The sequence below is a fragment of the Lynx canadensis genome, chromosome C1 (assembly GCF_007474595.2).
Source record: "Lynx canadensis isolate LIC74 chromosome C1, mLynCan4.pri.v2, whole genome shotgun sequence".
In the NCBI taxonomy this organism is placed as follows: Eukaryota; Metazoa; Chordata; class Mammalia; order Carnivora; family Felidae; genus Lynx; species Lynx canadensis.
In genome coordinates this window covers 23,597,920-23,625,434 of record NC_044310.1, presented here as the reverse complement: position 1 = coordinate 23,625,434, position 27,515 = coordinate 23,597,920, and the positions used below count along the sequence as shown (strand labels likewise).

At 59.1% G+C, this 27,515-nt stretch overlaps 1 protein-coding gene across 4 annotated transcripts in view; it reads left to right on the top strand.

Annotated features, from left to right (window-relative positions):
• The window catches only part of COL16A1 (collagen type XVI alpha 1 chain), a 49,785-nt gene that overhangs the window by 6,998 nt on the left and 15,272 nt on the right, over positions 1 to 27,515 (top strand). The window contains exons 9-53 of one of the 4 annotated variants that reach the window (XM_030326855.1): positions 739 to 792; positions 1,093 to 1,119; positions 1,653 to 1,688; positions 2,711 to 2,737; positions 3,863 to 3,925; positions 4,196 to 4,237; positions 4,345 to 4,389; positions 4,488 to 4,523; positions 4,919 to 4,981; positions 5,323 to 5,367; positions 5,453 to 5,548; positions 5,729 to 5,767; positions 6,247 to 6,291; positions 6,453 to 6,488; positions 6,974 to 7,084; positions 7,496 to 7,531; positions 7,758 to 7,793; positions 7,871 to 7,981; positions 8,326 to 8,370; positions 10,178 to 10,213; positions 10,380 to 10,424; positions 10,727 to 10,858; positions 11,635 to 11,670; positions 11,873 to 11,980; positions 12,305 to 12,427; positions 12,535 to 12,588; positions 12,788 to 12,829; positions 13,156 to 13,191; positions 13,282 to 13,335; positions 13,507 to 13,575; positions 15,652 to 15,696; positions 15,788 to 15,814; positions 16,263 to 16,322; positions 16,508 to 16,555; positions 16,688 to 16,741; positions 20,013 to 20,066; positions 20,307 to 20,339; positions 22,228 to 22,344; positions 22,429 to 22,470; positions 22,562 to 22,648; positions 23,440 to 23,484; positions 24,356 to 24,400; positions 26,163 to 26,216; positions 26,797 to 26,850; positions 27,374 to 27,427. In XM_030326855.1, coding sequence (XP_030182715.1) covers positions 739 to 792; positions 1,093 to 1,119; positions 1,653 to 1,688; positions 2,711 to 2,737; positions 3,863 to 3,925; positions 4,196 to 4,237; positions 4,345 to 4,389; positions 4,488 to 4,523; positions 4,919 to 4,981; positions 5,323 to 5,367; positions 5,453 to 5,548; positions 5,729 to 5,767; positions 6,247 to 6,291; positions 6,453 to 6,488; positions 6,974 to 7,084; positions 7,496 to 7,531; positions 7,758 to 7,793; positions 7,871 to 7,981; positions 8,326 to 8,370; positions 10,178 to 10,213; positions 10,380 to 10,424; positions 10,727 to 10,858; positions 11,635 to 11,670; positions 11,873 to 11,980; positions 12,305 to 12,427; positions 12,535 to 12,588; positions 12,788 to 12,829; positions 13,156 to 13,191; positions 13,282 to 13,335; positions 13,507 to 13,575; positions 15,652 to 15,696; positions 15,788 to 15,814; positions 16,263 to 16,322; positions 16,508 to 16,555; positions 16,688 to 16,741; positions 20,013 to 20,066; positions 20,307 to 20,339; positions 22,228 to 22,344; positions 22,429 to 22,470; positions 22,562 to 22,648; positions 23,440 to 23,484; positions 24,356 to 24,400; positions 26,163 to 26,216; positions 26,797 to 26,850; positions 27,374 to 27,427 — 2,547 coding nt within the window. The remainder of the gene's footprint in view (positions 1 to 738; positions 793 to 1,092; positions 1,120 to 1,652; positions 1,689 to 2,710; positions 2,738 to 3,862; positions 3,926 to 4,195; positions 4,238 to 4,344; positions 4,390 to 4,487; positions 4,524 to 4,918; positions 4,982 to 5,322; positions 5,368 to 5,452; positions 5,549 to 5,728; positions 5,768 to 6,246; positions 6,292 to 6,452; positions 6,489 to 6,973; positions 7,085 to 7,495; positions 7,532 to 7,757; positions 7,794 to 7,870; positions 7,982 to 8,325; positions 8,371 to 10,177; positions 10,214 to 10,379; positions 10,425 to 10,726; positions 10,859 to 11,634; positions 11,671 to 11,872; positions 11,981 to 12,304; positions 12,428 to 12,534; positions 12,589 to 12,787; positions 12,830 to 13,155; positions 13,192 to 13,281; positions 13,336 to 13,506; positions 13,576 to 15,651; positions 15,697 to 15,787; positions 15,815 to 16,262; positions 16,323 to 16,507; positions 16,556 to 16,687; positions 16,742 to 20,012; positions 20,067 to 20,306; positions 20,340 to 22,227; positions 22,345 to 22,428; positions 22,471 to 22,561; positions 22,649 to 23,439; positions 23,485 to 24,355; positions 24,401 to 26,162; positions 26,217 to 26,796; positions 26,851 to 27,373; positions 27,428 to 27,515) is intronic. The other 3 variants (XM_030326857.1, XM_030326856.1, XM_030326858.1) reach the window with 3 other exon arrangements.

The following is a 27,515-nucleotide window of genomic DNA, read 5'->3' as shown; positions in this document are numbered from 1 at the left end:
CTCCTCCCCTGACCTGACTGAGGTCCAGCACTGGGTTCAGTTGTTCCCAGGGTAGGGAGGGCACCGGAAGTCCCGCCTATCTATGAACTCCCCCTATAGGATTCAAGGAAGCAGAGAGCCCACTGCGTGAACTTGTGCCTACCTGCCTTTTGGCACTGAGGGATGTATCCATCTAGCTCTGCCACTACCCAACCCCTCACTGATGCCACCCCAGACCCTCCTGGTGAGGTCAGGACCAGGCTTGCACCGAGGGGCAGTTTCTCCGGGACAGGGGTACCTGGGATCAGAGGCCCGGCCATATTGCTTCCCTCGGGGCTTGCTCGCTGTCCTGGGCCCAGCCCCAGCCACTGCCAGGCTGGTTCTACACCCCAGCACCATGGCCAGCTGCCCTACCACTCTCAGGTTCTTTAGGGTGGCAGGGAAGCCCAGTTCCTCCCTTAGCCCCACCCCCAGGCTGGGCAGCCTCCCTGCCCGCTGGGCATCGTGCCCAGCCTTTGGCTGCAGGAACACAGGATCCCATTGATTCATAGTCTTGTTTTCTCCGACATCACGTGGGTGGGGGGAAAAGGAGGGGGGGGGCCTGTGGGAGTGCCAGGGGCCTGAGCAGGCTCTTGATGCCTTGGGACGTGCCCACTGAGGGGGTACCTGGGGCCCATGCCCCTACCTGGGTGCCCCTTTCCAGCATGGGCCCCTGCGCTGCCCCCTCTTCAACAGTTCCTGTTTGCTCTCTCTGCCCAGGTGGATGCCCAGCTGACAGGAAGCATCAGCCAGAAGGCAGAAAGGGGAACAAAGGTAGAGACAGTGGGTATAGGGGGAGGAGTTCACCGTGTCCTCGGTCTGCTCTCCGCGCCCTCTGTAAACCCCTTGACTAAGCCACTCTACTCCCACATTCTTTCCACCTGCCCCCACTCCTGGACAGAGCTTAGGATGTATAGGAGCCAGCTCTGGGAAGGAAGGATGACTGGGGGCGAGACAGACAGTAACTGGCACTGTGTAGGGCACCCGCTCCTGGCAGTTCTTGGGTAGGAGTGTTGGAAGCAGTGCTTCGTACCCTCTGCTTCCTGCCCATTACCATGCCCTCCCTCTTCCCAGGCCCGTCAGGAGACAGCGGCCGATGAGGTAAGCCTCCCATCTAGACTGGCAAAGAGGAGGTGCCAGCATGAACCCTTTGGACAAGGCTCTGGGGCACTGGAGGCTGGGCGTAGGGGTTTGGGAGGACTACATAGCTCCCAGCATTCCTTCGGGGCTCAACGCTGGGCCCTGTCCGCCTGCTGCCTCTCTCCTTGGGTGGGTGGGTGGGGGGGAGGGTTGGGCTTAGTCCTGGACACTCCTGCTGTGTGGGCAGCAAGCGGCCATACACATCGCGGGAAGAGTCCGGGCCTTGGCTGCGGGACCCCAGATCCTGGGCCTCACCCTGCCCCCCACATGCGGTGTGACCCAGATCGCACTGCTCTTCCTCTCTGGGCTACAGTGAGAAATGGCTCTGGGTTGCTGGGAGTTGGGAGACGAGGCTTGTCTTCCTGCTCCCTTGGACTTCACACAGGACACACGTGATGTTCTGTGTGCTCGCTGTGTGTAAGCGGGGGAATGGGGTGGTGAGGGTTGGTCCCAGGCTCTCAGAACTGACCTCCTGGCCCATTCTTCCCTTGCAGTGCCCACCCTGTGTCCATGGTACCCGGGAGAGCAATGTGAGTGAATAGAGCGTGTGCAGGGTGGGGTGGGCGGGGGCTGGGAGTGGGTTAGAGGTTGGCCTGGTAGCTTCCTGGTTAAGCACAAGGGGATCTTTGTGCTCTTATCACACCGCCTCCCTGCCCATCCCCCAGAGCTGGCCTTGACGCCCACCCCAGCCCCTCCAAGGGCTGCACGGAAGGAAGCCTCACGGCTTGTGATCTGGGCAATGCACTGGGGACAGGGTGGTGACTGGTGGGATCAGGACCTTGGTTGATGATCCCAGCTTTCCGTTCCCCCACGAGGACTCAGGGCCGTTCTGCTTGAAGGCTTCCTACATCACCTTGGAGGCCTCGAGAAGGGGAAGGCTGACTCAGGGTGACACAGCCCAGCACTGGTGCCCAAACACATGTTGACTCCGGACCCCCCTCCTATCCCTCTCCAGCTGGCTCTGGTCCAGCCTCCCTCTGGGGGTCTAGAAAGACAAGGGAGAGGGGCTCAGTGAGAGCACAGCTGGTACCCAACTGTGCTTCCTCTGTGGGTAGCGTGAGTCATTACTTTCCCACGGCCTGACATCCTGAATTGACGTACCACGTCGGTCCACGAATGGCATAATCCCGGCTGCCCTTGGCTCCAAGCCCCCTGATCTCGGGGGACATCAGGAAGTACCCCCTCTGCTGCCTGGTCTTCTTTCCATCTAGCCCCCCACCAAATCTGGTGAGGCTGATGGTCCCCAGGTATGCAGGAGTTACCATGGCAACCGCGCAGCTGTGCAATCCTAACAACTAGGGGGTGGAGCTAGCCAAAGTCAGGCAGTTTAGAGAAGGTAGGTTAGACCCCTCTGCAAGTCTGACAGCCTTGGGATATAAAGTCGGCGTGGTGCTTGGCCTGGGAGGCAGAGCAGGGGCTGGAATTCAGGCTGTTGTTGGTGCAGCCACAATGCTGTGTGGCCCTGGCTTAATTGCTTGCCTTCTCTGTGCCCTCAGTCTTCTTTCCATCGCTGCGGTATAATGTTCTCTTTGCCTCCCCACCCCCCATCCAGGTCACAACTGGTCCTTCTGGACCCAAGGTGAGTCCAAGATGGAGAACAGGACACTCTTGCCCTCTTTGGCAGTCCCAGCCTGTCTCACAGCATGTGACCCTGTGGCTGTGTGTTTATATTAGGGCTACCCAACCTTATGTGTGTGGGAGGTGAGTGTGTGTGTGTGTGTGTCTGTGTGTGTGTGTGTGTTGGAGAGAGTAAGGGGTTGTGCACGTGTGTAAGGATGTGATGAGCTCCCCTTTTCTGGCTCCTCCTGGCATCGGGCTTTGGGCCCCACTTGTGCACACGTTGCCTTCCTGCCTCCTCAAGCTTCCAGTGGGGACAGGTCCTATCCTTTTGCTTCAGAAAACACTGAGTGAGACCCAGCTGTGCCCCTGTGTGGGACTGGGGGTGTCAGAGTGATCGTGTGGGGGTCTGGCGACGTGCTTCCTGGGACACATGTTCTCCTGTGCATGGCCCGCTGTGATGGGGAGAGCGAGCCCGTGTGCCCGTGGGCCCGACAGCCCCGTGCGGCTTGTGAGCGACGGGACAGGCTGTGCACGCGTGAAGGTGCGACAGCGTGCTGGTGCGAGCCGGAGAGTATGTAGCACAACTTCCGGGGGCCGCCTTCGTGTGAGGGCCCGGTGAGTGCCAGGCCCCGCGCTGAGCACCTGGCCTGTGGTGTCATGTTCCGTCCTTGCCACGGCCCCCTGAATCCCTTTTTGTCGTTAAAGACCCTAAGGCTCAGAGAGGTGACTTGCGACCCTCCCTGAGTCACGTGCCAGTAGGTGGCGGGGGCAGGATTTGAACCGAAGGGGCCTGACTCTCGCCATCACCGGCTCTGTCATTCTACGTGTGCGTGTCCACGCACATGTGTCCATGTGGCCCCGGGCGGGCTGCGTGCGAGCTTGCGTGCTTGAGTAGGGGCGTGGGGGGAGTACCCTCTGTGTGAGACTCTAGATTTGCCAAATATAGCCTCTTGGGGTGGGAGGGCCATATGGACGAATGCATATGGAATCCATATGCTGCGTGCACGGTTGGGGGTTGGGGGGTAGTGTGCTCACTTAAACACCCTTGTGTGGTCGATGTGTAGAGAATTCAGACTGGGAGAGCTTCCTCAAGTCTCCCATGTGGTCCCTCTGGTCCCAGCCCCTGATTTGATCTCGTCCACAGGGAGGGAGAGGTGAGCGAGGCCTTCCTGGCCCATCAGGCCCCAAGGGAGAGAAGGGAGCCCGGGTAAGTGCCCCAGCCGGGCCCACCCCGGGGCCCTCCCCGGCCGTGCCCTGAGGCTGGGCTGGCGTGTGAACCCGTCCCAACGGCTCAGCCAAAAAACCCTGCAGCCCAGCCCACACGGGGGCGGAGGGGTAGGGTCTTTCTAGGAGTTAGTATGGGGAAACGTCTAGTTTTTAGGGGTCCTTAGAAAATGACTGCTGGGACTGCGGGATTCTTGAGCCCAACCTTCTCAGAACAGGGTCCCACCCCTGATCCCTTGCTCCCCACCCACAGGGCAGTGACTGTGTCCGGATCTCCCCGGATGCCCCGCTTCAGGTAAGACCTGGAGGCAAGGCCTACTTCAAGACCACTATGGGGTCAGCCCCCGGGGAAGGCCACAGGGTGACCCCGGGACCCTCTCAACGCCTTATCTCCCTGCTCAGTGTGCAGAAGGCCCGAAGGGAGAGAAGGGAGAGTCAGGAGCCTTGGTGAGTGTGGGACCAGGGATAGGGCAGGGCGGTGGGGTTCTGGCCCAGCCTCGCCCGCCTTCCCTCACGCGTTCTTTTGTGTCCCCGCCTTATCTCAGGGACCCTCAGGACTTCCGGGCTCTACAGGCCAGAAGGTAATGGGCGTGGATTTGGAGGGGTGGGTGGCAAGGAGGTGCGTGGGCCTTGTAGACTTGAGGAAAGAGATGTCTGGAATCTTCCCAGAGGAAGGAGGCCACCACCCCTATGGAAGGCACAGAGCTGGCACTACTCACTCTCCCTCCCAGTCACCCTGTCCTGTCCAAGTTCCCACCAGACCCAGAGGGCAATGCCATAGACTCCCCGAGAGTGGCCTGGCTGGTTCAAAAGTTCTTTCTGTCGTCTACTTTCCTGTAGTGACTGAAGCCATTCGGTCTCAGGGGAGGCAGAGACCAGGGGTCTAGAAGGCAACTGTCCTTCCTCCAGCTAGAGCTGCTCTGGTTCTTCTGGCCCCTTCTTTCAACCCCAGTCACTTTGCCTTTTCCTTCCCTAGGGCCAGAAAGGCGAGAAGGGAGACGGAGGCATTAAAGGCTCGCCGGGAAAGCCAGGCCGAGACGTACGATGCTGGGGACCCTTCCTCACCGCAACCCCGTGTCTCTCAGTGAAATGCTGGATTTTGCCATCAGAACCCAGCCTGCTAGCCTTGCTCCCCAGAAAGGGGGAGGCTGTGCCCCAGGAAGCAGAGCAAAGAGGGGACAGAAAAGGACCTGAACCCAGGAGCCTAACAGCCCCTGATCTCTAATGCCCAGAGGTTGACCTCTGATGACCTTGGGACACAGGGATGGAGTCTGGCTTTGGAGAGGGGCACTGAGGGTGGGCAGGTAGGTGTGGCCTCTTCTCAGCAGGGCTGCTGCCTCAGGGCCTCAGGCTTTTCTTCCACCTTCCCCGACCCCACAGGGCCGGCCAGGGGAGATCTGCGTCATGGGACCCAAAGGGCAGAAGGTGAGTTGTGGGTATCTGTGCGATAGAGAGTGGGAGGTGGGGCTAGGGCGGCGGCTCTCTCATACCTGCCTTGTTTCTCTGCCAGGGAGACCCTGGCTTTGTTGGGCCTGAGGGACTGGCAGGAGAGCCTGGGCCCCCTGGCCTCCCTGGGGCCCCTGGGATAGGACTTCCTGGGACCCCGGTGAGTACTTCCTGCCCCTTCTGCTATTCTTTCCTCGGAGACCCTTCTGCTGCCTGGCCAGGGCTGGGGAGATAAGGCTCGGCCTGGGGGTCCTGGTTGAAAGGAGGGGGCTAGAGTTGGTCTTACTGTGATGTGGGGGCTCCCTAGGAAGCCCCTGGCTGATGCTCTTTCTGCCCTCAGGGGGACCCGGGTGGCCCGCCAGGCCCTAAGGGAGACAAGGTAAGCACAGGCAGGGTCAGGGGCGCTTGGGGGAGCTCCCTGCATGATGGAAGGAGAGAGGAGAGCGGTCCAGGGGCAGCAGGCATCCATGGGGGGCAGGAGCCAGGCGTTCAGCTGAGGCTGGCTCAACTCAGCCAGGCCCCTCGGCGGGGAGTGTCCCCATCCCAGTGCTTGCCGACATGGGAGCCCTGGCCTGGGTTCCAGACATGGGGACAGATAGGCCTAAGTCTAGTAATGACCAGAGAGGCCTTAACTAGAGGGCCCGGGCTTATTTTAGGATCTTGTGCCCTGGAAACGTCTGACTGTCTTGTGTGCTATGGTTCCTCTGGCGTCACCTAGATTCCTCTTGACCTGCTGTACCAGGGAAGGGGTATACAGGGGTATACAGAGGGAGTCTGAGAAAGGACTAAGTGGGGGAGGGGTGAATGGGCTGAGGTCATGGCCAGGAGCCTCCCCCTTAATACTTCTTCTGACCGCAGGGCAGCGCGGGGGTGCCAGGAAAGGAAGGTCCCGGTGGGAAACCTGTAAGTAAGCCCAGTCCGGTGGGGAAGGGGTGCTGTCGCCCACCATGCCCAGGGCTGCTCTACCAAGGCCTCCAGAGAGAGGGGGGCTAGGTCCTTGGGCCCTCTCTTGGCCTATCAGTCCCTCTGCCCGGCACTGATGTTCACTGCTTCTTCTCCAACAGGGGAAGCCAGGGGTGCCGGGGCTGAAGGGAGAGAAGGTGAGTCCCAGGCCGGGTTGCACCAGGGTATGGTGGGAGTGGGATCTCCTCTCTGAAGGCGACACTCTGAGCATCAGGGGTACTGGACCTTCTCTAGCAGACCCCATCTTTGTTCCTACGGTGTGTGCATAATTACTAAATCAAGAGCCTGGCTTGGGAGTTGGACAGCAGGGTTTGAATCCTGCCTCAGCCGCTCACATGGTTTATGAATGTGGCAAGTCAATTAGCTCCTCTGCGCCTAAGTTTCCACATCTGTAAATGGGACACAGTGGCTTCTCGTGGCTTATTGTGAGGATATCGTTTTGTGATGTCCAGGAGCCGTAAGTGGAGTGAATGAGTCAGTTGAACAGAAGGCCCCTCCAGTGATCCCACTGTCCACCTTGATGTTGGGGGTAGGGTGCCGGCACATCCAATGTCTAGGGCTCCTTGTCTTCCTCGGGGTCTCGGCCTCAACTTGTCTGCTCACGGTCTCTCCCTTCTGTAAGGGTGACCCCTGTGAAGTGTGCCCAACGCTGCCTGAAGGGTTCCAGAGTTTCGTAGGGCTCCCTGGAAAACCAGGGCCCAAGGGGGAACCAGGTGATCCTGCACCAGCCAAGGTGAGTGCCCAGGGAGGGGTGCCATTGAGGGGCACCACAAAAACCTGCAGGCGTGGTTGTGAAGAGGAGTTGGGTACTTGGCAGAGGGACTGGGTACATCTCTTGGCCATAGAGAGATTGTGGGCAGAGGGTCCCTGCTCTTAGCTTGAGGGGAGGGGGGCTGAACCATAGAGTTTAGGGCTGGGCTAGAAGGTCACCCACGTCTCCACAGCTACCTCCTGGGGTTCTTGAGGAGGCTCTAAGATGCCCTTTGGGCAAGCTGGGGTGGAGCCCACCCTTATAGTGAGTGAGGCTGGCCCTCCTCCTGGTGATTGGGGATTGGTTGGGGGTGGAGGAAGGCAGTGGGCTGGGGCGGGTTCGGGTCCTGGCCTTGACTCCCTATCCCACTCCCTCACTGACACTTTCTTTCAGGAGGGCCTGAGATCTGCTGGATGGAAAGGTGATAGGGTAGGTACAGGAACTTTCCAGTGAGGTAGCTTAGCCTGGCCTGATTTCCTCCATCTATTACATGGGTTGATGAGCCCCGGCCCTGGGTGCTAATCTTGAACCCCACAGGACCCTTGGGTATTTGAAGGGTTTGTGGTATGTACCATTGCTGTCCTCGCATATGGCTAGGAAGTTTGGGGTGCCCCAACGTGCCCAGTCTCAGCCAATAAACCTTTTTCCCCTGCAGGGAGACCCTGGCATCCAAGGTCCCAAAGGAGAGAAGGTAAGGCAACACTGGTCCCCTGGCTGCCCCCCTCTGACTCCTGGGAACCTTTCCAATTCTTTCACTTCCTTCCCCAGGGGGACTCCTGCTTGTCCTGCAGCTTAGCAGTAGGGGCCCAGCATCTTGGGCCCTCTACAGGGGCCAAAGGAGACATGGGCCTCCCTGGCTTCGGTTTGCCCGGCCTTCCGGTGAGTGACCAGCCCATCTTTGCCACACTGGTGGCTTCCCTGGCCCCACAGCCCCCGAGTCTCAAGGTAGAGACCAGGAAGGAGGCCCTGAGGCAGGTGTCCCAGGCCTGCAGCCTGGTCTCTCCCTCTACCCCTGTGCCCCCCCGGGTTGCTTGCCCCGGAGTTCCCTCTTAGAATCTCCAAGTGCCCGGCTGCATAAAAGAAGTAACTGCCCAGCTACCGCTGGAGTTGTGGCATTCGTAATTCCAAGCTGGCCTTTCTCTTTCTGGGGGACACTGGAACCATGGGGTTTTGCAGGTGTGGGAGTGGGAAGGTGCTCTAACTGTGATTTGGTTGTTTTTCAGGGGAAAGTTGGGGCTCCAGGGCCAACAGGGCTGAAAGGAGAGAAGGTGAGCTCTGGGTTAGCTGTCAGTGACACCACGGTTTCTTGGCAGGGAGGCAGGGAATAGGGACGATACAGACGAGAGATCAAACTGTAAACCCACAGTGAAATGAATTCATCCGTGCTTTGCAGACTGGAGTCAATGAGCTTATTTGGAAGAGCCCTTGCCTTCTCCAAGAGAACTCCTTAGTGCCGTGTGTTTATTTTATTGATAATCTAAAACAATTAAGCACATTTAAGACTACCTTTTAATAAAATAACAATATTTGCCTCTCCTTTACCACTTACGATGTGCCGGGCACCGTTCCAAGTGCTTAGGCACGTATTAACTTGTTTCATCCCCCTAAAACCTTTTCGGGGAGCTACTCCATTATTGTCATTTTACGGATGAAGAATCAGAGGCATAGAAGGCCAAGTCAGTTACCCAAGGTCACATGGGTGTTCGGGTGTAGAACTGGGATCCGAGCCTAGGAATCTGGCTCCAGAGTCTGTAATCTTCGCTGCTCAGCTGGGTTACTCGATTTCAGGGCCCGTGTTCACATTTGTATTTATGATTGTGTTGGGGACAAATGACAGCATTGAACTTATAACGCGGTGTTACCCAAATGAGGGCTTCCACGGGTGGATGCGTGTCCAAGCGTGAGAAATACCAAAATATATGTTCGGACTCTGCTCTGTCAGGCAAACCACACCCGTCATTTCTCAAGACGGGGCCCCTGTACCCTCACTTCACAGCTGCCTCCTCTTCTAGATGTCTCTGTCCCAGTAAATGGCACGTCCCCGGCTCCTCAGATCCCAAACCTGCAGCAGCCTGGATCCCTTCCTTCCCCCAAGTCATCTCCCCCAGTCCTGCCAACAGGCATCTCTGTCAGCTTCCCCCGCTCCTCTCCACCTCTGTGAGCGCCACCGCCATCTGAGTCCCGACCAGTCTCACCTGGACTCTGGTGGCAGCCCCCCAGTCTGGCCTGCCTGTGGCCACCGTAGCTCATCCACAGCCCGTTTGCCACCCAGCAGCTAACATAACGTGCCCTTGCAAAAAGAACTCGGGTTTCATTATTTCCCTGCTTAAAATCCTTCATGATTGACTCTGTAGCAAAGTCCTGCTGTGCTTAACAAGACCCTGGCCGGACCCTGCCTGCCTTCCCGGTTCTTCCGGCTCTCCTCTCCTCCGTTTCCCTTTCCGTTTCCGGGGCTGTGGATGTGCTGGCCTCCTTCCGCTCTGGAACCAGAAATGTCCCCACCTTTTAGATTCTGTACTCGTGGCTCCCACCATCTCGTACGTTCTCCCTCTTTTCCCCCCCTCCCCCTATTCTTTCACTGGATGGCCTTCTTCTCGTCTTTCTGATAATAATTGTGGTCAACACTTCTCCGACCACCCTGTCCAAAATGGCCTCCCTCGTGTCTGTGCCCCTCATAGCCCTCCTGGCTGTTTACACTTACTGTGACTTAAAAACTACTTCTTGTCCCCCACACGTGTGTAAATTGCACAAGGTGTTTGGGTGTGCTGTTCACTGCGACCCACCAGTACTTTGCCCCAGGGCACAGCCATGTAGGCATCCAGTGAACAAATGAATGAGCTAATGATCTTCGTGTGCTGGGTGAGGGCTGCATGCGGGGCTAGGATTCTGTGAAGTGAGCCTGGGGAACATGCCACAGACTCTCCTGGGGACCTTGGGGGAAATCCCTGGCCTCAGTTTCCCTAGCCAGGAGATGAGAGGGGTAGTCTAGAGGTCCTAAGAGGCAACTTTTGTGGTTTGTGGCTGGGGACTGACCCAGCACCCTCTCTTTGACCCTTTGCTCTCTGCTTTGCACAGGGTAATTTTGGGGAGGCAGGGCCAGCTGGCCGGCCGGTAAGTACTCTAGACACAACAGCTCTTGGGAAAAGGGCAAGACGGGAGGTGCTACCTACTACTGGGGGGGGGGACGACAGACCTGGACTGTGCCCCAGCATAGCCCAGGCAGGTGCTGGGCCTCACACGTGGCCTCTTTTTTTTTTTTTTTTTTTTAATCACACAGGGTCCACCAGGGCCAGTGGGATCCACAGGCATCAAAGGGGAGAAGGTGAGTCTGGCGACACTCTCCCCTCTGCAGCCAGGGTGAACTTCCTAAACACACACTTATCTTGCTCTAATTCAATCCCCACAAGGCTCCCCACTGCCTGAAGGTAACATCTTACTCCTTAGCATGGCATTCAAGACCCTTGATGACTTGGCCCCCACCTTCATTTCTTGCCTGTCCTCCCGCGATCTCACCTGAGCTATCCCTCGCCCAGCAGGGACGCTGTGTCAGGCCCGGCTCCGTTCCCCAGCCCCCGATTACAGGCCCGGCCTGGTATCCCCCAACCCTGTGTCCTCACTTGGCAGGGGGAGCCTTGTGGGCCATGCCCAGCCCTGTCCGAGCCTCAGGATGGGGACAGCTACGCAGTGGCCTTGCCCGGCCCTCCTGGAGAGAAGGGAGAGCCTGGGCCCCCGGGCTTTGGCTTGCCAGGGAAACAGGTGAGCTCCCAGGTTGCTGCAGGAGAGGCGCAAAGGAAGGGGCGAACCCTGCCCGGGTCTTTTGGCTCCCTGGATGGTGGGGAGTAGGTGGGAGTCGATGGAAGGGTCGGTGCTTCTGTCCCCAGAGGATGCCTCAGCCCTTCATCCTGGGACCCGGCCTGGCAGGGCGTATGAAAGAAAGAGCACCAACTCGGGACCAGGAGGGCCTGGGTTCAGATTCTAGCTCTGCCTTTCACTCATGCTTTGACTTGAACAAGTTACTGTTCTCCTCTCTGTGCCTCTGTTTCCTCTGCGTGGTGGTGTTGCAATCACCGACACCTAGGGCCTAGGAATCGTGTGTGTGAAGCACTTCGCGGCATACGATAGGTGTTCAGGATGACCCGTGGTTACCACGGGACTGATTATTATTGTCCTCGCTCTACTGGTCACAGCGAGCACTGCCATAGCGTATGCTGGGTGCCACACACCGCTTCATACACGTTAGCTCGTCTAATGTCACAAGGACTCTACAGGGTAGAAGCCAACGCCATTCTTATCCTTCCCATTGACAGGTAAGGAAACCGAGTCACAGAGAGGTTAGGCAGCTTGCCGGGGGTCACCCAGACAGGACTCTGGCTCGGCTCCTCTCTTAATCTATCCAGCATTGCTTTGCTAGGACGAGAGAAGAGATTTTGGACTCTTTTGTGCCCTGTTGAGTTCCCTGGGTCTAACACAGTGCCAGACGCTTAGGGGTGTCCGCTATGAGTGAGTGGGTACTAGAAATGCTTTCTCCCCAGGGCAAGGCTGGAGAGCGTGGACCGAAGGGGAACAAGGTGAGAGAGCCTCGTGGGCACGGGCGGGCACCGCCTCTCTGAGGTGCTTTCCACCTCCTTTTCCTGATCGCCCTGTGCCCGCTCTCCACTCCCTGGGCAGCCCCCAGGCCCCAGCAAAGGGTTCTGAGTGCCTTTAGTTCCCAAGAGGCAGTCTGCCCCAAGCTGGGCCACCTCTGCCCTCCTTGAAGCCTGCTCCTTACAGGGTGATGCTGGGAACCCTGGAGATCCCGGAGTGCCAGGCACCACAGGGCGGCCGGGACTGTCGGGAGAGCCTGGCGTGCGGGGCCCCATGGGCCCGAAAGGAGAAAAGGTCAGTCGGGTAGGGGGGACTTTGTTGCCCGGACAAAAAGAAATGGGGCTGAGAGCTAATGAGGTGAAGGACTGCGGAGTCAGGCTGCAAGCCTCGTGGGGTACCGGAATCGCTGGATGATGCCTCAGCTCTTCTGCAAGGCAGGGAGGGGAAGAGCAGGGAGGGTCGGGGCGTGTCTTGATTTCCCAGACCGAGGTGGGGGCAGTGGAGGGGCAGAGCTCTCAGAGGGGCGCAGGGACCCCCCCCCCCTTTTTCCGGTGCCTCTTCCTGGCCCGCCTGTCAGCCCTGGCTCAAGGACTGCTGGCTGCGCCTCTCTCTGACCAGGGTGATGGCTGCACTGCCTGCCCCAGCCTGCAGGGGGCGGTGCCGAGCACGGCAGCACTGCCTGGGAAGCCGGGCCCCAAAGGAGAGCCGGGCCCAGAAGGTGTGGGCCGGCCTGGGAAACCGGTGAGTTGCGGCTACCTGCCCTCTGGTCTTTCCCTGCCTGAGCTTTGCCTTCTCTCCCACCTGCACCCTTTTCCCTGTGGGACCCATGGGCCACCTGTATCTTTTAGGGCCAGCCCGGTCTACCTGGAGTTCAAGGGCCCCCAGGACTGAAGGGCACCCAGGTAGGTGTGTGTACGGGGAGCCTGGGCTGCAGGTATGTGTGGTGAGGGTTGGGGGGGGGGGCATGGGCCTGGAGTGGGGAAGATCAGCCCCAGAGAAGGGAGAAGGTGGAGGTGCGGGGGTAAAGGAGAAGAGGCTGGGGAAGAGGCTATTGGGTGAGTGGGGAATCCCAAGCCAAGGTTTGTCCTTCTGTCTCTTCAGGGAGAGCCTGGACCTCCGGGAAGGGGAATCCAGGGGCCGCAGGTGAGTCTCTAGCCTTCCCTTGGCCTGCCTGCCCCCAGCCTCCCAACACTTCTATTAACCATCTGCCCCCTCCTATCTGTCCCCAAAACTATGGGGCTCTGCCTGGCCTCCAGTGCTCAAGGGCACAGCTTTGGGAAGAAGAACTGGGCTGTAGCCCTGGCCTGTCATCACTCCTGCGGGGGACCTTGGCTTTGACCCCTGCCTCTCTGACCCTCACGGTCTTGCCGGGGAGCTCTCTTGAATTTGGGCTGGCAGATACCCCACCCCAGACCAGGTCTGCCAGTGGGGCAGGGCCTGTGGCCCAGTCTGTCTTTTCTAAATTGCAGGGGGAACCTGGAGTCCAGGGTTTGCCTGGCATTCAGGTACGTCTGCTTTTGGCCTAGAGGAGTCTGGCGGGGGAAGGGGCCACTTCGGGCCAAGGGTTAAGGAACTGTGCTTCCTTCTGTCTGCAGGGGCTTCCGGGACCTCGGGGACCACCTGGCCCCACCGGAGAGAAAGGTGCCAAGGTGAGCCTCTGCTTCGTAGGGCGCTAGACCTGCGGTGCTTCTGAGTGCCCTGGCAGGGGGGACGGGGACATGGGAGTGAGTGATGCCCAACGGTGGGCCACCCAACACCTGGTCTGATGCGTCTCACCTGCCCGATTGACGCCGTTAGCCTCTGTGCTCTCTCTTCTGCAGGGGTCTCCGGGGCTGAAAGGAGCTGCCGGGCCGATGGGGCCCCCTGGTGCCAGTGTCTCTGGGCCTCCGGTAAGGGTCCTGTCTGTGCTCTGTGCTGGAGGCCCTGTTGGGGCCGGGCTGGTGCTGCTGGGAAGAGGGCACAGGGCTGACTGACCGGGCCCCACAGCGTGGGGAAGGGGAGGAGAGAGTCCCAGCCTCCGAGAAGGAAAGCCACACTGTCTGGAGGGGAGGGCACCTGAATGACATCACTGATCACCACCATTTCTGGAGCAGTGACTGCGCTGAGGCCTTGTGCTGAGCTCTAAAGCAACAGAGATTCACTTAAACCTCACAACAGCCCTGTAAGGGACTGGCTATCATTGTCCCCCGGAAGGCCAGAGAATGAGCAGGCAGAGTCAGGCCTTGAACCCAGGTCTGTCTGACTCAAAGCCCGTATGTTAACTCACCCACCCCACTTCAAAGCCTGGTCCTTGGGGGCTCATCTAAATGGGTGCTGCCCCATGGAGCTGTCCACAATGATAGAAATGTTCTATTCTGCTCTGCCCGAGAGGGTAGCCGGTAGCCACGTGGTTTTCAAGCCCTCGAAATGTGGCTAGTGTGACCGAGGAGTTAAATTTTACATTTCATTTCATTTCAATTCATTTAAATTTTAAATAAGCACATGCGGCTATTGGCTACCATACTGGCCAGCACAGATCTATCTAGAGCAACCTCATTACCCTCAAAGACCTCTCTATTCCTGTCCCACCCACGATTCCCATGTTTTATTTATTTATTTTTTTAATGCTTATTTATTTCTGAGAGAGAGAGAGAGAGAGAGAGAGAGCAGGGGAGGGGCAGAGAAAGAGGGAGACACAGAATTCGAGGCAGGATCCAGGCTCCGAGCTGTCAGCCCAGAGCGCGACGCGGGGCTCGAACTCACGAACCATGAGATCACGACCTGAGCCGAAGTCGGACGCTGAACTGACTGAGCCACCCAGGCGCCCCTCATTCCCATGTTTTAAAAGATGTGCCTATTGAACAAATTGCATAGATTAAGTAATAATAAATGCCTTTCCTTATTTTCATTCATCAAATACCTGTATAATAGTCAGCGTCTACTCCACATGAACCCACTAGAATTTTACGAGATGGTATAATTCTAGCCTAAATCAAAGCAGTGCTACCTTGCAGCCAGGCTGTGCCAAGCCAGGTCGTGGGCAAGTGTGTAATTTCTCTTGGGTTTCTGGGAATGTTGAAAACAGCCCAGTGAAAGATATCTTTTCTGTGTTTATGGATCCCTAGAGAAATTCCAGTTCCGGTTTGGCAATATCACTGATGGGGTCCTCTTGAGGGTGCCCTGAAGCCCAGAGGGGCCAGGGACTCGCCCACATCCATGCAACCAGTCTGTGTCGCCCAGACACAGGGTCCCTGGCTGTTCCAGGGAGCCCCTGGGTAAAGGCGGAGGTAAAAGTGAAGACAGTCCCGATTCTCGTGGAGTTGCGAGTCCCGTGTGTGAAGGTGGCATGTCCCACAGGAAGGCAGCCATCAGAATGCCCCTGAACAGCCAGGCAGATGTCTCCAGATCTTCTTCCCTCAGGCTGAACCCCAGCCGGGAGCCCCCCCCCCCAGCCCCACACACCGTGCAAGTTGTGTGACCTTAGGCCAGTGACAGCCTTTCAGAGTCTTCAAATCCTTGGTGATAAACTAAGGGCAGAAATTCCCATCTCCTGCTAAGTCAGTTGAGATGACCTTTGTGATGGAACGTGTGGCGAGCACTAAAGGGGGAGAGAGAGGGCGCCAGCAGGGACTTTGGGCCGCATATAGCTGGGTGCAGTGATTCTGGTGGGTCTATTACAAAGTTTCTTTAAACCTCAGTTTTCTCACCTGGAAGACAGAACGGTACCGTCCTGCAGGGATGGGAGTGGGGATCCCACTCTGTTCTCCGACAGGTGCTTGGCCCCGTGTCTGACCCCCCGAAGGTGCTCAGGAAATGCCAGTCTTTCTCCTTCTTTCTCTCCTTGTCTCCTACGCCAGAGTCCCCTCCTCTAGGACACAGGCACTGGGGTGCAGGCTTCTGCTTGTCCCATTGCCCTCCCCTGCCGGTGGGCCACATGGCTGGCTGCTGTCCTGGCTCACCACTGACCATGGGCTCTCTCCCCTCAGGGCCCTGATGGGCAGCAAGGACTTCCAGGAGCCAGAGGGATTCCAGTGAGTACAGTGCCTCAGGGCGGCAGGAAGCCCCAGCAGGTCTCGCCTCCACACCCCTATCTACTCACCTCACTGTGTTTCTTCCCTGCAGGGTGAAAAGGGACCTCAGGGAGAGAAGGTAAGTCCCCAGGCCCTGTGGCCAATACCGTGGAGAAATTAACAACCCCTATAGCCCCCCACCCCACCCCCGGGGGAATGTATGCACCCGGTGGTGGACTCGAAGACAGGAGCTGAGGAGTTATTTTGGTCTCCTTGCTACTATTCCAACAGGAATAACAGTAGCGCTTAGAACTTGAGGGCTGAGTGCTTTCCATGGGGCAGGAACTCTGTATGCGTTCATCCATTCCATCCCCCTGATGGCCTATGTGTTTGGTGCTATGCTGCCCATTTTACAGATGAGGAGACTGAGGCTTGAGAACAGGGTGTCCAAGGGCACAGTCGTAAGAGGCAGATTCTGGATTTAAACCCTTTCTCTCCATCTTAGAGCCCGTGCTGCCTCCCGGATGTTGGTTTCCAAAAGGTCCCCCATCCTTGCCCCCCTTTGACAAAGGCTCTTATCTTTTCAGGGCGAGCCAGGGGAGTGCTCCTGCCCTTCTCGAGGGGACCCCATCTTCTCTGGCATGCCGGTAAGTGGTGCTGAGAGCTCTCCCCCCGGCCGGGGGGGAGAGGCCTGGCTTCCTGTGTTGGCTCAACATGCGAGGGCCCCGCAGGGCTTTGCGCCCCAGCCAGCTGCCTCCCCACGCAGCCCTGCGCTTGGTGTGAACGTTGCCTATAACCTCTCCCTTCTTTTGCGACCCCCACTCCCACCCAGGGTGCTCCGGGACTTTGGATGGGCAGCTCCTGGCAGCCGGGCCCGCAGGTGTGTGTCGCTTGTCTCCTCTGTGTCTCCACTTGCCCGCCAGCGCCCTGTGGCTTGCCCACCGTGATGCCGCTGCCCCCAGCGGTGGGGCAGAGCTTTCTTTTGGGTCTGATTGCTTCTCCTCTCCCTCAGGGTCCCCCGGGTGTTCCTGGACCCCCTGGACCCCCTGGAATGCCGGGGCTGCAGGTAAAGGGGGAGAAGAGAATGGGAGTTTGGGAGGCGCGGTGGCAGGGTGGCAGGGCTCGGGGTCTGTGTGGGCCCCTGAGTGGGCCGCATCTCCGCCCGACACCGACGCGTGCCATCCTCGCTCCTCTGTGTTCCTGCTCCCCAGTGCGGCATGGAGCGGGGGGGCGAGGCTCTGAGCCCTTAGCACGGGCTGTGGGCAGTCCTGGACCTTTCTTGAGGAGGGAATACCCTGCTCTGTGCTGACCCAGACACCCTATGGACACCCGGGCCAACCTCAGGCCTTGGTCAGCTGTCAGGAACCCAGGATCCGGGTCAAATAGTTCCGTACATCGTGTGAAGCTCCCCTGTTTAGGAACGGTGTCCAACATTCATTCATGCAACAAATCTTTTTGCACCTCTGCTGTTTTCCAGACACTATTTTAGATGCTGGTGCTATAGCAGTGGGCAAAAATAAAAACCCCTCCCCTTTTAGAGTGTGCATTCTAGTAAGAGACACAGACAATAAGCAAGATAAAAATAAAACACAACATAGCATGTTAAAAGAGCGGTATGTGCTAAGGAGAAAGATAAAGCAGGGAGTGGGGTCAGAAAATGGGAGGAGGGCAAGGAAGATGCTGGAGAGGCGTGTTGGAAGGCATCCAGACTGAGCGGAAATGAGTGAGGGAGAGTGTTCCTGACAGCGGAGAGCAGCAGGTGCAAAGGCTCGGAGGCGGGACTGTGCCTGACAATCGCGTGGAGGCCAGAGACAGTGAGGGGAGAGCAGTGGGAGGGGAGATCCGTGTGGCACTGCGATGAGAGCGTGCATTCCAGAGCCAATGAACCTGACCTTGAAAGCCAGCCCTGCTCTGTGCTAGTTGTGGTGTGATGCTGGGCAAATTCCTTACCCTCTCTGTGTCTCAGTTCCGTCATCTGTTAAGTGGAGATAATTACCGCAAGTACCTCATGGGGCTTTTGTGAACGTGAAGCAAGTTAATGCACGCGAAATGTGTGGGACCATATGTCCTAGCACATAGTAAATGCTTAGAAGGCATTAGCCATCATTAGGACCATGACTTCTATTATTTTACGTCCGTAGTCTCGTTCGTTTGAGTCTTACATCAACTCCAACAGGCAAGTGGTGTTATCCCCAAGTCGCAGCGAGGCAAACAGGTTCCAAGAGGTGAAATATCTTGTCTGAGGTCATCCAGCTAGGAACCGGCCGCGCTGGACAGGGCTTCCCAGGACAGAACATTTGCTTCCCCCTGCCGCTGCCCCGCAGGACGGTTCCCCAAGGGTTTGCACACCAGGTCACGTTTCCTGAAGGTCCTAGGCTTCTGCTGAGGATGCAGAGCAGAATCCCATGGAAGCTTCTTACAAACGACTCCCCCTGCCCTGGAGATTTTATACATCCCCCGCTGCCACCCTGGGGTGAGAATCTGTTCTGGTGAGTCCCCATGGCTGATGGGAGTCTCTGCCGGGATCCAATTTTCTCTGTCTCATCAAGAGCTCAGCACCAGAGCCAACTCTCAGTCCCCCACGGGCCAGCCACACATTTGCCAAGTGTCCCCGCATCCTGCGGCACCACCAGGAAACAGGAATCTGTCCGCAGGGGTCTTTTGCAGTTTGCTTGGGGAAGCATGAGAGTCATTTCAAAGTGACCCATTAACACGCTGATGGAGTGTGAACCCTGCCAAGCCACGCTGGGGGAACAAGGCAGAAAGAGTGACTGCAGAGTCTGGTCCCAGGCACCGGAGTCCTCGTCTGGTGCCAGTGCCGTAGACCAAGCCAAGCTGCCACTAATAGGCACCTGCCCCGTGCCAGGCAAGGTGCAAGTCTTCCTGGCCAGGTTGGCCCTGCAGCCCTTTCAGGGAAGGGAGGCCCGGCAGCTCCTGTCTTCAGGCCCAGAAGCGGGCCCAGAGATAGACAGCATGTACTTGCCCAAGTAATGTAATCCCACGTAATCCCCATCCGTTTCCCAGCGGGGGAAACTGAGGCAGGGAGGTCAAGCAATGTGCCCGAGGCCATACAGTTAGTAGCTAGTGAGTGCGTAGCTTCTGGCTCCTAACAGTAGGACAACAGGTGGGACATTTGGTTCCAGGAGGGCAAGGAAAGAAAATCACCAAGTATCCGGCTTGAAGTAACACACGGGCAGTGGGGAGGGGAGCAGGGGTGAATGATTTAGGTGCATAATGATCACGAATGGGTTCGAGGTGTTTTCCCCCGCGCCAGGCCCTGTCCTAAGCACATGACCCCGGTAACTCACTCAGGACGCAGAACGAGTGGCACAGGGGTTGCCGGAGGTAGGCCGACCCCAGTCTGCCTCGGGCCTCGCTAGAGCCTGGGCTGAAATAGGGCGGGCTCGCCGGGGAAGGCGGTGCATTCTGTCACCGGAAGCCGGGACTTGAAGGCAGGCCAGCTCTCAGGACGGGCCAAGGAAATCCCGGTGTGGGGAGAGCAGGGCGAGCAGCAGTGCGTTCACTCGACACGTATTTAATGCATGCCTCCTCTGTGCCGGGCGGGCACTGGGGATTGAAAAGGGAACATTCTCCTGGCCTCCACGGGGTATTTAATATGCAAATGTGCACCGCGAGCCTGCAGGGGCGACAGGGAGTCTGGGCGGCAAACCTCTCGTGTGAGCTCCTTTATGCCTCACCAGAAACTGTCCCTGTGTCGCAGCTAAGGAAACTGAGGCACAGAGATTTCTTTTTCCCAAGTAGCCCTCCAGAAATTACCCAGGCGGTTTTGGGGTTCACACCAACTGGCTCCCAAGCCTCCACCTTGCTGTGTTCCAGGGAATGTCTTTTGAGGAAGGTGCTGGGATCACGCTTAAGGGAGGGGTTGACTCTGAGCCTCACCTCTGCATTTTGCTCGTCTTGTGGCCTTTGGCAAGTTACTTGCCCTCTCTGAATTCGTTGCTCTGGTTCCAAGTTGGAGGTGATAGCACCTAGCTGGCCAGGAAGACCGTGATTAAGGAGAATACAGAGGACACGTGTGCAAGAAAGAAACGCCGTTACTTACTGTGCAGAAGCCCCTTTGCCTGATTTCTGATGCCCCTCTAACATGTAGGAAAAACTCCCATCGGACTGGTTTTGGGGGTCACCCTTCTGGGCCTCCTCGGCTCTCCCTGCGAACAGTCTGGAGGTTTTGAGCTAAGAATGGGTGCCAGCCTTATGCCAGCCAGGCCCCCGGTTCTGCGGGAAGAGAAGAGGCAGTGGGGGTGGCGGGCACGAAGCAGGGTGGCCCTCGGGCTCAAAAGAAGAGCCCGCTCACTCGTGTCTCTTCTTGGCTGCAGGGAGTGCCTGGAAACACCGGTTTGCCCGGACAGCCTGGGCTAACGGCCGAACTGGTAGGTCCCAGCCAGGCGTCACTGGGCAGCCCCCTCCCTGCCCTTCCCTGCCCCTCCCGGGGCTGACTTGTCATGCCAGCTCCCTTAGATGCAGGGGGACCCTCTTCTCTCCCTTGTGCCAGGCAGGGGGAAGCCGGGGTGGCACAGGGCTTCCCAAGGTTCTACCTGATCCCATAAGTCTCCATCCCCCTTCCCCACACCTGCCTGAGCCCTGGAGCCCTCCTGTCTCCTCTCTTGCAGGGATCCTTACCAATTGAACAGCACCTCCTTAAGGTAAGAGGGTAGGCGGGGAGGGGTAGGAATTGGCAGGGAAGTCTCCTGAGGGGATTATCGTAGGAAGTCTCAGCACAGCACAGGGGAGCTACAGACGGAGCTGTTTGTGGGGAATGTGCATTCCAAGCACCCGTCTCCGAGGGCCTAGCACGGCGCCTGGCTGCTGCCAGACCCTCCATTTTACCTGCTGGATGAGTGTGTGAAGGAATCCCGCGAAGGTACCCACGTGATGGATGTTGTGGGTAGTTCCTGCCGCAAAGCCTGCCCACAGGAGCCACCAGTGAGGCCCTGTGCCACCCTGGTCATACCGGGGCAGGGTCCAGCAGCTTCTAGAGCACAGCAGGAGGGTGCAAGTGCAGTTATAAGGGTCATCAGGCAGCGAGCTGCAAAGGTCGCATATGTTTGGACGGGACTGGGTTGAGGGCCTGGAAGAAGGCTTCAGCTGTCCTCTGGTCAATGCAGAAAGAATTCAGGGAGGTGATGGGATTTCAGGAACAATTCCAGTGGCACAAGAGAGGGGACTTGGGGTCCTGGCAGGGTTGGCCTGTGCCAGGCCATCAGGATCTCACTGGGGGCTCTGGCCGGGCCTCCCAAGCTGGGCTGGACCGAGGGTGACGCGGGCCTCCCTCGCTCAGTCACCTGTGGAGATGAGGGCTGGTCTCTTTTCTCCTCCAGCCCAGCAACTTCTGGGGCCCCTCCCTTCTAGCACTGACTACCCAGTGCCCTGGACCTCCCACTTCCCCCCGTGGGTCCTGGTCAGACCACAGCATGAGGACTGCCTGGCCGGCCCTTGCTCTGGACAGCAGATGTCTCCAGAAGCAGCTTGCAGTTAACCTCCTGACAGCAGCTATAGGTTGACCACAGGGGAGTGTGGCAGCGAAACCCCAGTTCTTCTCCCTTAGGCTCCTGGCAAGCCCAGCGTTCCCCCAAGTCCTGCCCCCCGGGCAAGTGATTGCACGACTCTGTGTAACATGTCACCTGACGGCTTCTTAGTCAACGTGCTCTGTGGAGGACCCCAAACCGGAACCGTGTGTGGTCTGGAGAAGGGCTCAGATGCCACCCCGGAGGAAACCCAGGCCCGTGGACAGAGTGCCAGCTCTGGCCTCAGCACAGCAATGCCCAGTACAGGCTCCCACTTACCTGAGACAAGTCACACTGTCTCTTTGAGCATCGGCTTTCTCATCTCCGGAATGCTTATAAGATTACCTGCCTCATTGCACTGTCAGGGTTGAATGTGATAATGTGCACAGGCCTATTCCGATGGCTGGCATCACGGGCGCTGAGTCAGTGACAACCATCATCCCCGGGCTTTGCAGCGAACAGTGAAGGTGGAGCGGGGGGCTCCTGACGACGGGTCCAGGGACACCCCCCCCAGGGGTGGGCGAACTGGGGAGCCCGTGCCAGTCGGGATCTGCTGGGGCAGGAGGGCAGACCCCATCCCGCGGGGTGTCTGCAGAGGGCCTGGCTCCTGCAGCCGCTCCTTTGCTCCCTTGGGCAGAGAGGCTGGTGTTTGGGGCCGGCCTTTTCAGCCTGAATCCTCACGGCGTGTCCTCACAGTGGGTGCAGGTTGCAGGAACAGCCGGGACAGATGGTCCCTCTGCGGGCCCCTCCGCCTCCTCCCACACGCCTGTCTGGAAAGTGGCTTTGGCTTGGCCCCACAGAGCTGCTTCCTGGAGAAAACTCAAAGCCAGTGTTGGGATTGGGTCCCCTGAGGATGGAACAGAGCCGCCACAGGGATGTGGCTGGGGAAAGAGAGAGTGTGGGCGGGGGGGTGGGGGACGACTGCCGGGCAGGGCGCCTTGGCTGAGTTCAGGGTGGGGTTCCCCCGTTCGGCCCGCCCTGGCCTTCTGGGACCCACGCCCCACTGCCCTCTCCTCTCTCTTGTCAGAGCCTCTGCGGGGACTGTGTCCAGGGGCGGACGGCCCACCCGGTGGCGCTCCTGGAAAAAGGGGAGAAGGGAGACCAGGGCATTCCCGGCGTGCCAGGCCTGGACAGCTGTGCCCGGGTAGGAGGCCGGGTTCAGGGGCGGCCTGGTGAGGGGAGAGCGCCCGGCCACCTCACCTGACGGAGGGTCTCCTGTTGTCCTCAGTGCTTCACAGAGCGGGAGCGCCCCAGAGCCGAGGAGGCCCGGGTGAGTGCACCCGTGCCCGCTTCCTGCCCGTGCCCCGGGCCCCACAGGGAGGGCCCTGGCCGCTCAGCTCACCGTCCCCATCCCACTCCAGGGAGACAACGGCGAGGGGGATCCTGGCTGTGCTGGAAGTCCTGGCCTGCCCGGTCCTCCAGGACTGCCCGGCCAGAGAGGAGAAGAGGTAGGACCAGGCCCTCATCTGGGCAGGGCCCCCAGGGGGCTGGCGTCTCCATGTAAGCGGCCCTCAGTTCCTAGGGGCAGTTTCATTCCTGCCAGATGTCCTCCTGGGCCCTCCGGTGGCTCCTTCAGGGGTCTCCGAGCGTCAGGTCATCCGGTGCCTCTTGCGGCTCTGAGCCCCTGGCCCTGGTGGCACGCTGGCTGCTCTTGGCCCGTAGGACACCCTTCCGCCCCTGCCAGCCGCTTCCTCGGCCCGCAGCTCTTCTCCAGGGCTCGTCCCTTCCCCCCGACCCCCTCTGCTCAACTATCACTTTTGCAGGGAGACCTTCCCTGACCACCCTCTCAAAAAGCTGACCATGCCCCACACCGTCCCTAGAAACCCTAGTCCCCTTCGTGCAGTGCACGTGTCACCCTCGGAATACCGTGTGCTTCATTCGTTTAGGAACAGTCCACACGTATCCACTGAGCACGAGTCAGCCCCTGTTCTGTTTGTTCTTGCCTACCTCTCCCCTAGAGTTGTCAGTGCCACAAGGCAGGGATTTTTATGTTCCTTTTATTGCTGTGTCCCCAGCACCTGGACTAGTGCCTGGGACATAATAGCTGCTCAGTAAGTGTGTGTTGGATGATTGAATGAACTGAACGAAAGGTTTAACGTCAGCTGAATGGCCCCGCTTTGAAATCTACCAGCCTCTGTTGACTCTGGCCGTGGTGAGCTGGGAGGAAGGCTGCAGAGACCCTGGGGCTCTGTGGTGGGGCCCGGGCCTCTCCGTCCATTTCCCTTGGCTTCCTTTGCAGGGTCCGCCTGGCATGAGGGGCTCCCCGGGTCCTCCAGGCCCTATTGTAAGTATCCGTGGTTTCCTGGCCCACTTGAGAAGCTCTCAAAGGGGTCACCACGCCCAGACACCATTCTACTGCCTTGTATCCGGGAAACTGGGCAGGGCAGAAAGAGGGGGATTCTGCTGCCCACTCCTTTCCCTCATCAGAGCATCTGTGGGGACTGTGGCCCCCCCACCATCGAATCCCCTGGAACTGACCTGCTCCGTCCCACTTTGCCTGTGGTCCTGCTTAGGGGAGGCCCTCAAGGGCACACTCGTGTCTCCCTGTCCCCGTCCCCGCAGTGTCCTGCACCACGGACCCAGGCTGCCCTGGCATGAGCTTCTGGCTCATGGTCTCGGCTGCCAGGAAAGTGTATGGCAACCTGGCCAGATCTCTTCATGCCTCCGTGACACCAGTCACTACAGGGGCCAGCATCGCTGCATTGCTCTGTGGGGCCATCTCTAGGACAGGTCTACGAAGGCCAGACCAGGGATGTCTGGTGTCGCTATGGCAGGAAAATAGAAGTGACCAGGAAAAGTCTGGAAGAACCGAAAATGCTTTCTTTGGAGAACAAGTGGCTGGTGGGAGCCACCTTAGAACCAGGGAGCCACCCGGCGGGGGGCCTGTGGAGGTCAGGTGGCAGGCATGATGGGCTTGCTCTCCAGCAAGGGTGTCCAGCTAGACTCGGGGGGACTCTGGGGGCTGTTTCTCGTCTCTGCCGACGGCGGAGCCATTCTTCCTGGAGCCGAGGGGAGGAGCGGCTGCCTTCACTGAGTCTCTTTTCCAGCTGCCTTGGAAATATTCCTGTGACCTCCTCTCCCCATGACCCCCTGCCCCCGACTATGTCCAGGGTTACTGTGCTTGTGAGTTGTGACCTGCCTGTTTCTCCCACCAGGGCCCCCCAGGTTTTCCTGGTGCTGTTGGCTCCCCCGGATTGCCTGTAAGAACCTAGCGCTGCTCGACCTCCCCTTCCCCCCGCCAGCCAGGTCTCTGTGGCTTTTGCTTGTGTCCCTTCCTGTTGAGGCCTTGCCCCTCCTCCATGTTTGTCTCCGTCCCCTGCAGGCACGTAACGACACAGGTTCCCCCCCCCCCCCCCCCGCCAGGTCCCAGCGGCTTGGACATCCTCCCAAGTCTCTGACTCCTTTCCCTCTTCCCTTCTCCCCCTGCTCCTGCTTTCTTTCATCTTCTCTCTTCCACCCGCCTCCCCTGCAGTCTCCGTTTTCTCTCCCCTAGTCCCACGTCACTGCCCCCCCACCCCCCACCCCCAGGCCTGCTTTACCTTCTTATTTGAAGCCGGTGCCTCCAGGGGCCTCTTTACGCCTCCCTTCCCACTTCTGCCTCCTGCTTCTCCCACCTTTGCTGTTGGCTGAAGATTTGCTGGAAGTAGTTCTTGGGGCCCTGCCAGGCGCCTGGCACAGAGCCCGGCAGAGATGCCAAAGCTTTAGGGCTTCACATCGCAGGCTGGCACAGGTTGCCACCCCGCTGCTTGGCAGGGCCGTCCAGAGGCGCCCCGGGGATCCGAAGGCAGCCACGCTCGCACCTCGCCCAGCGTCCTAGAGGAAACTCTCAGCTTCCTCCTCTTCCTTTCCTCTCCCTTGGCTCCGGGCCCGGTCTGCTCCAAGGCTGGGCAGGTGACGCCAGCCGGTTGGGTTTCTGGGTGTCGTGGGGCCCTGCCCCTCTGTGCCCGGTGCGTTGGCCTGCCCCTCCCGCCAGGTGTCGTTAATTGCCCTGCCTCCGTCATCGTCACGAGTGTGTTTAAATCGTCCCCATCGTCACTGTTGCTCCCTCCTGGGTCACGGAAACTAACCTCCTGTTTGTCAGATTTGGTGTTCCTGGGGCCTGGCTCCTCTCCTCCCGGGCCTGGTGATGGAGGCTCAGGGAGCGGGGCCCCTCCTGTCACAGCTCCATCTGTCCCCATGTCCTCATCCTGGCCGGACCTTGTCTGTTTCTGCTTGCTTGGGTGAAGGGGCCATCTGTCCGTCTAGCCATCTGTCTTGTGTTGTGGAAAGGTGTGGGCACCGTCTCTCGAGGGCGTGAGGGAGAAGGGGCAGACGCAGCCCCTTAAGGCTGTGGCGAACCCACAAGGGTCGGGGTGGGGGCTCTGGCTTTGACTGAAAGTGACATCCCTTTCCACCCTAAAAAGTGACAGGGACTGCTCTGGAGGGAGCAGTGTGCTCGGGGGGCCTTCCCGTGCCTCTCCCCTGTACCCCTCAAAGAAGGTGATTTGGGGCTGGGGCTGGGGGGCGTACAGGTAAGTGTTGGGTATCCGGTGATACATTTTGGCAGAGGAACGTCACTGTAGGGACGCCACTCCCGACAGCTGCCCCTCACGGGGAGCACACACGTGTCAGCCTCCTAAAGGTACACCCCAGACAGTTACCAAAATAGGGCATACCGATGACAGTCACCTGCCTGACAGGTACCCCCTGAGGGTCACCTACCGGGGGGGGGTGCATATCTCTGTAGTTACCTGTCTTGGGGGTATGCTCTTGAGAGGCACCCCTAGGTGGGAGTTTATACCTCTCACAATTACCCTTCTGGGGTACACCCCATGGTCACCTTGCCAGGGACCCTAGGAAGGGCATCAGGAAAGCCCAACTCTGCCCGGACCGGGGACAGAAGGCTGCAGGGCAAGGAGAAGGAGTCGGGGGCTGGGTGGGGACTGCCCTCCCCTGTAGGTTCTCATGATTTTTCTCCCCAAGGGTCTTCAAGGAGAGCGAGGCCTCAGGGGCCTGACAGGAGAGAAGGGGGAACCGGTAAGAGGGGGCTGACAGGGGAAGGAGACGGATCAGGAACCCTGGGGAGACAAAAGTTGGGCCCCCAGGGATGAGTGGAAGAGGGGAGGGGTCTCCTTTTGAAACTCTCTGCCCCTGATCCCTCAGATTGGGGGGTTTTCACACCCCCCACCCTGGGATCAAAGGAGGCTGATCTCCTTGTACCTTGACTCCCCCCGGAAGGGGCAAACAGACTTGCCCCCTGGCTTCTAGCAGCATCCTGGGGGCTCTTCTCCCTCCCTCCTCCTGCAGCATTTAGCTGTTCCTTCCATACCCTACTCCCCCCCCTCCCCCCCCCACCACCCTGTCCTCATCCTCCCTGCTCTGGGCCTTTTCCTCTGCCTCAGCTCCCAGGGTCCTGGCCAGGCTGGCACCTGTCATCCAGCCCCAGCCTTGCAGTGGCGGTCTCGACCAAAGAAACCTGGGCCTTTGGGAACTGGTCCGAGGTGGTGGCTGTCCTGGGGTGGGTGTGTGTGCCTCCCGAATTGGCAGCTCAGGCATCCTGGCTACGGCTACGCTTTTTGCCCGGGGAGGGGTTCATAACGTCTACCTTTCTTTGTAGGGTCCTCCAGGGCAGCCTGGTTACCCAGGTGCCATGGGCCCCCCAGGACTGCCTGTGAGTAAGGGGATGCTGGCTCTGGAGGTAGCAGAGCCTGGGGATGGTGGTCAGGACAGGACCAGGCTGGGGCATCCCCCAGCAGCTCCCTCCCTTCCAAGCATACCAGCCTGTCCCTCTGCCAGGCTGTCCCTGGAGAGGTCCCCAAAGTCCCATTGGTAGTGCAGCTTGGCCCTGCCCCTCCACTTTGCGAGTCTGCTGCAGCCGCTGCACACAGAAGGCCAGATTCTCAGAGCACACAGACCCCAGCCCTGAGATCTGCCCCTGGGGGGTGGGGGCGGGGCAGGAGAGCTGGGGAGGCCAAACCCATGCAGGAGGCTGCTGGGTGGGTGGGTCCCGCTTTCCACTGGGGGCCACAGCGGCGGGTGGGAAGCAGCCCCCCTCCTCCTCCCCCCGCCGTCGTCATTGGTGCCACCTGCCTGTAAGTGCCAGCCTGTGCCAGCTGCAGTCTCCACCCCTCGCATTAGCGCCATGACGGGCGGGCCACGGGGCTAATTCAGCTCTCTCTCTGCTTGCTTGTCAGGGCATCAAGGGGGAGCGGGGCTACGTCGGGCCCCCGGGAGAGAAAGGAGAATCGGTGAGTCTCAGCTCAGGGCAGGAGGAAGGGATCCGAAGGGAGCAGTCCCTGCCCCGCCTCCACCTCCACCCGAGGAGACTTTCCCAGC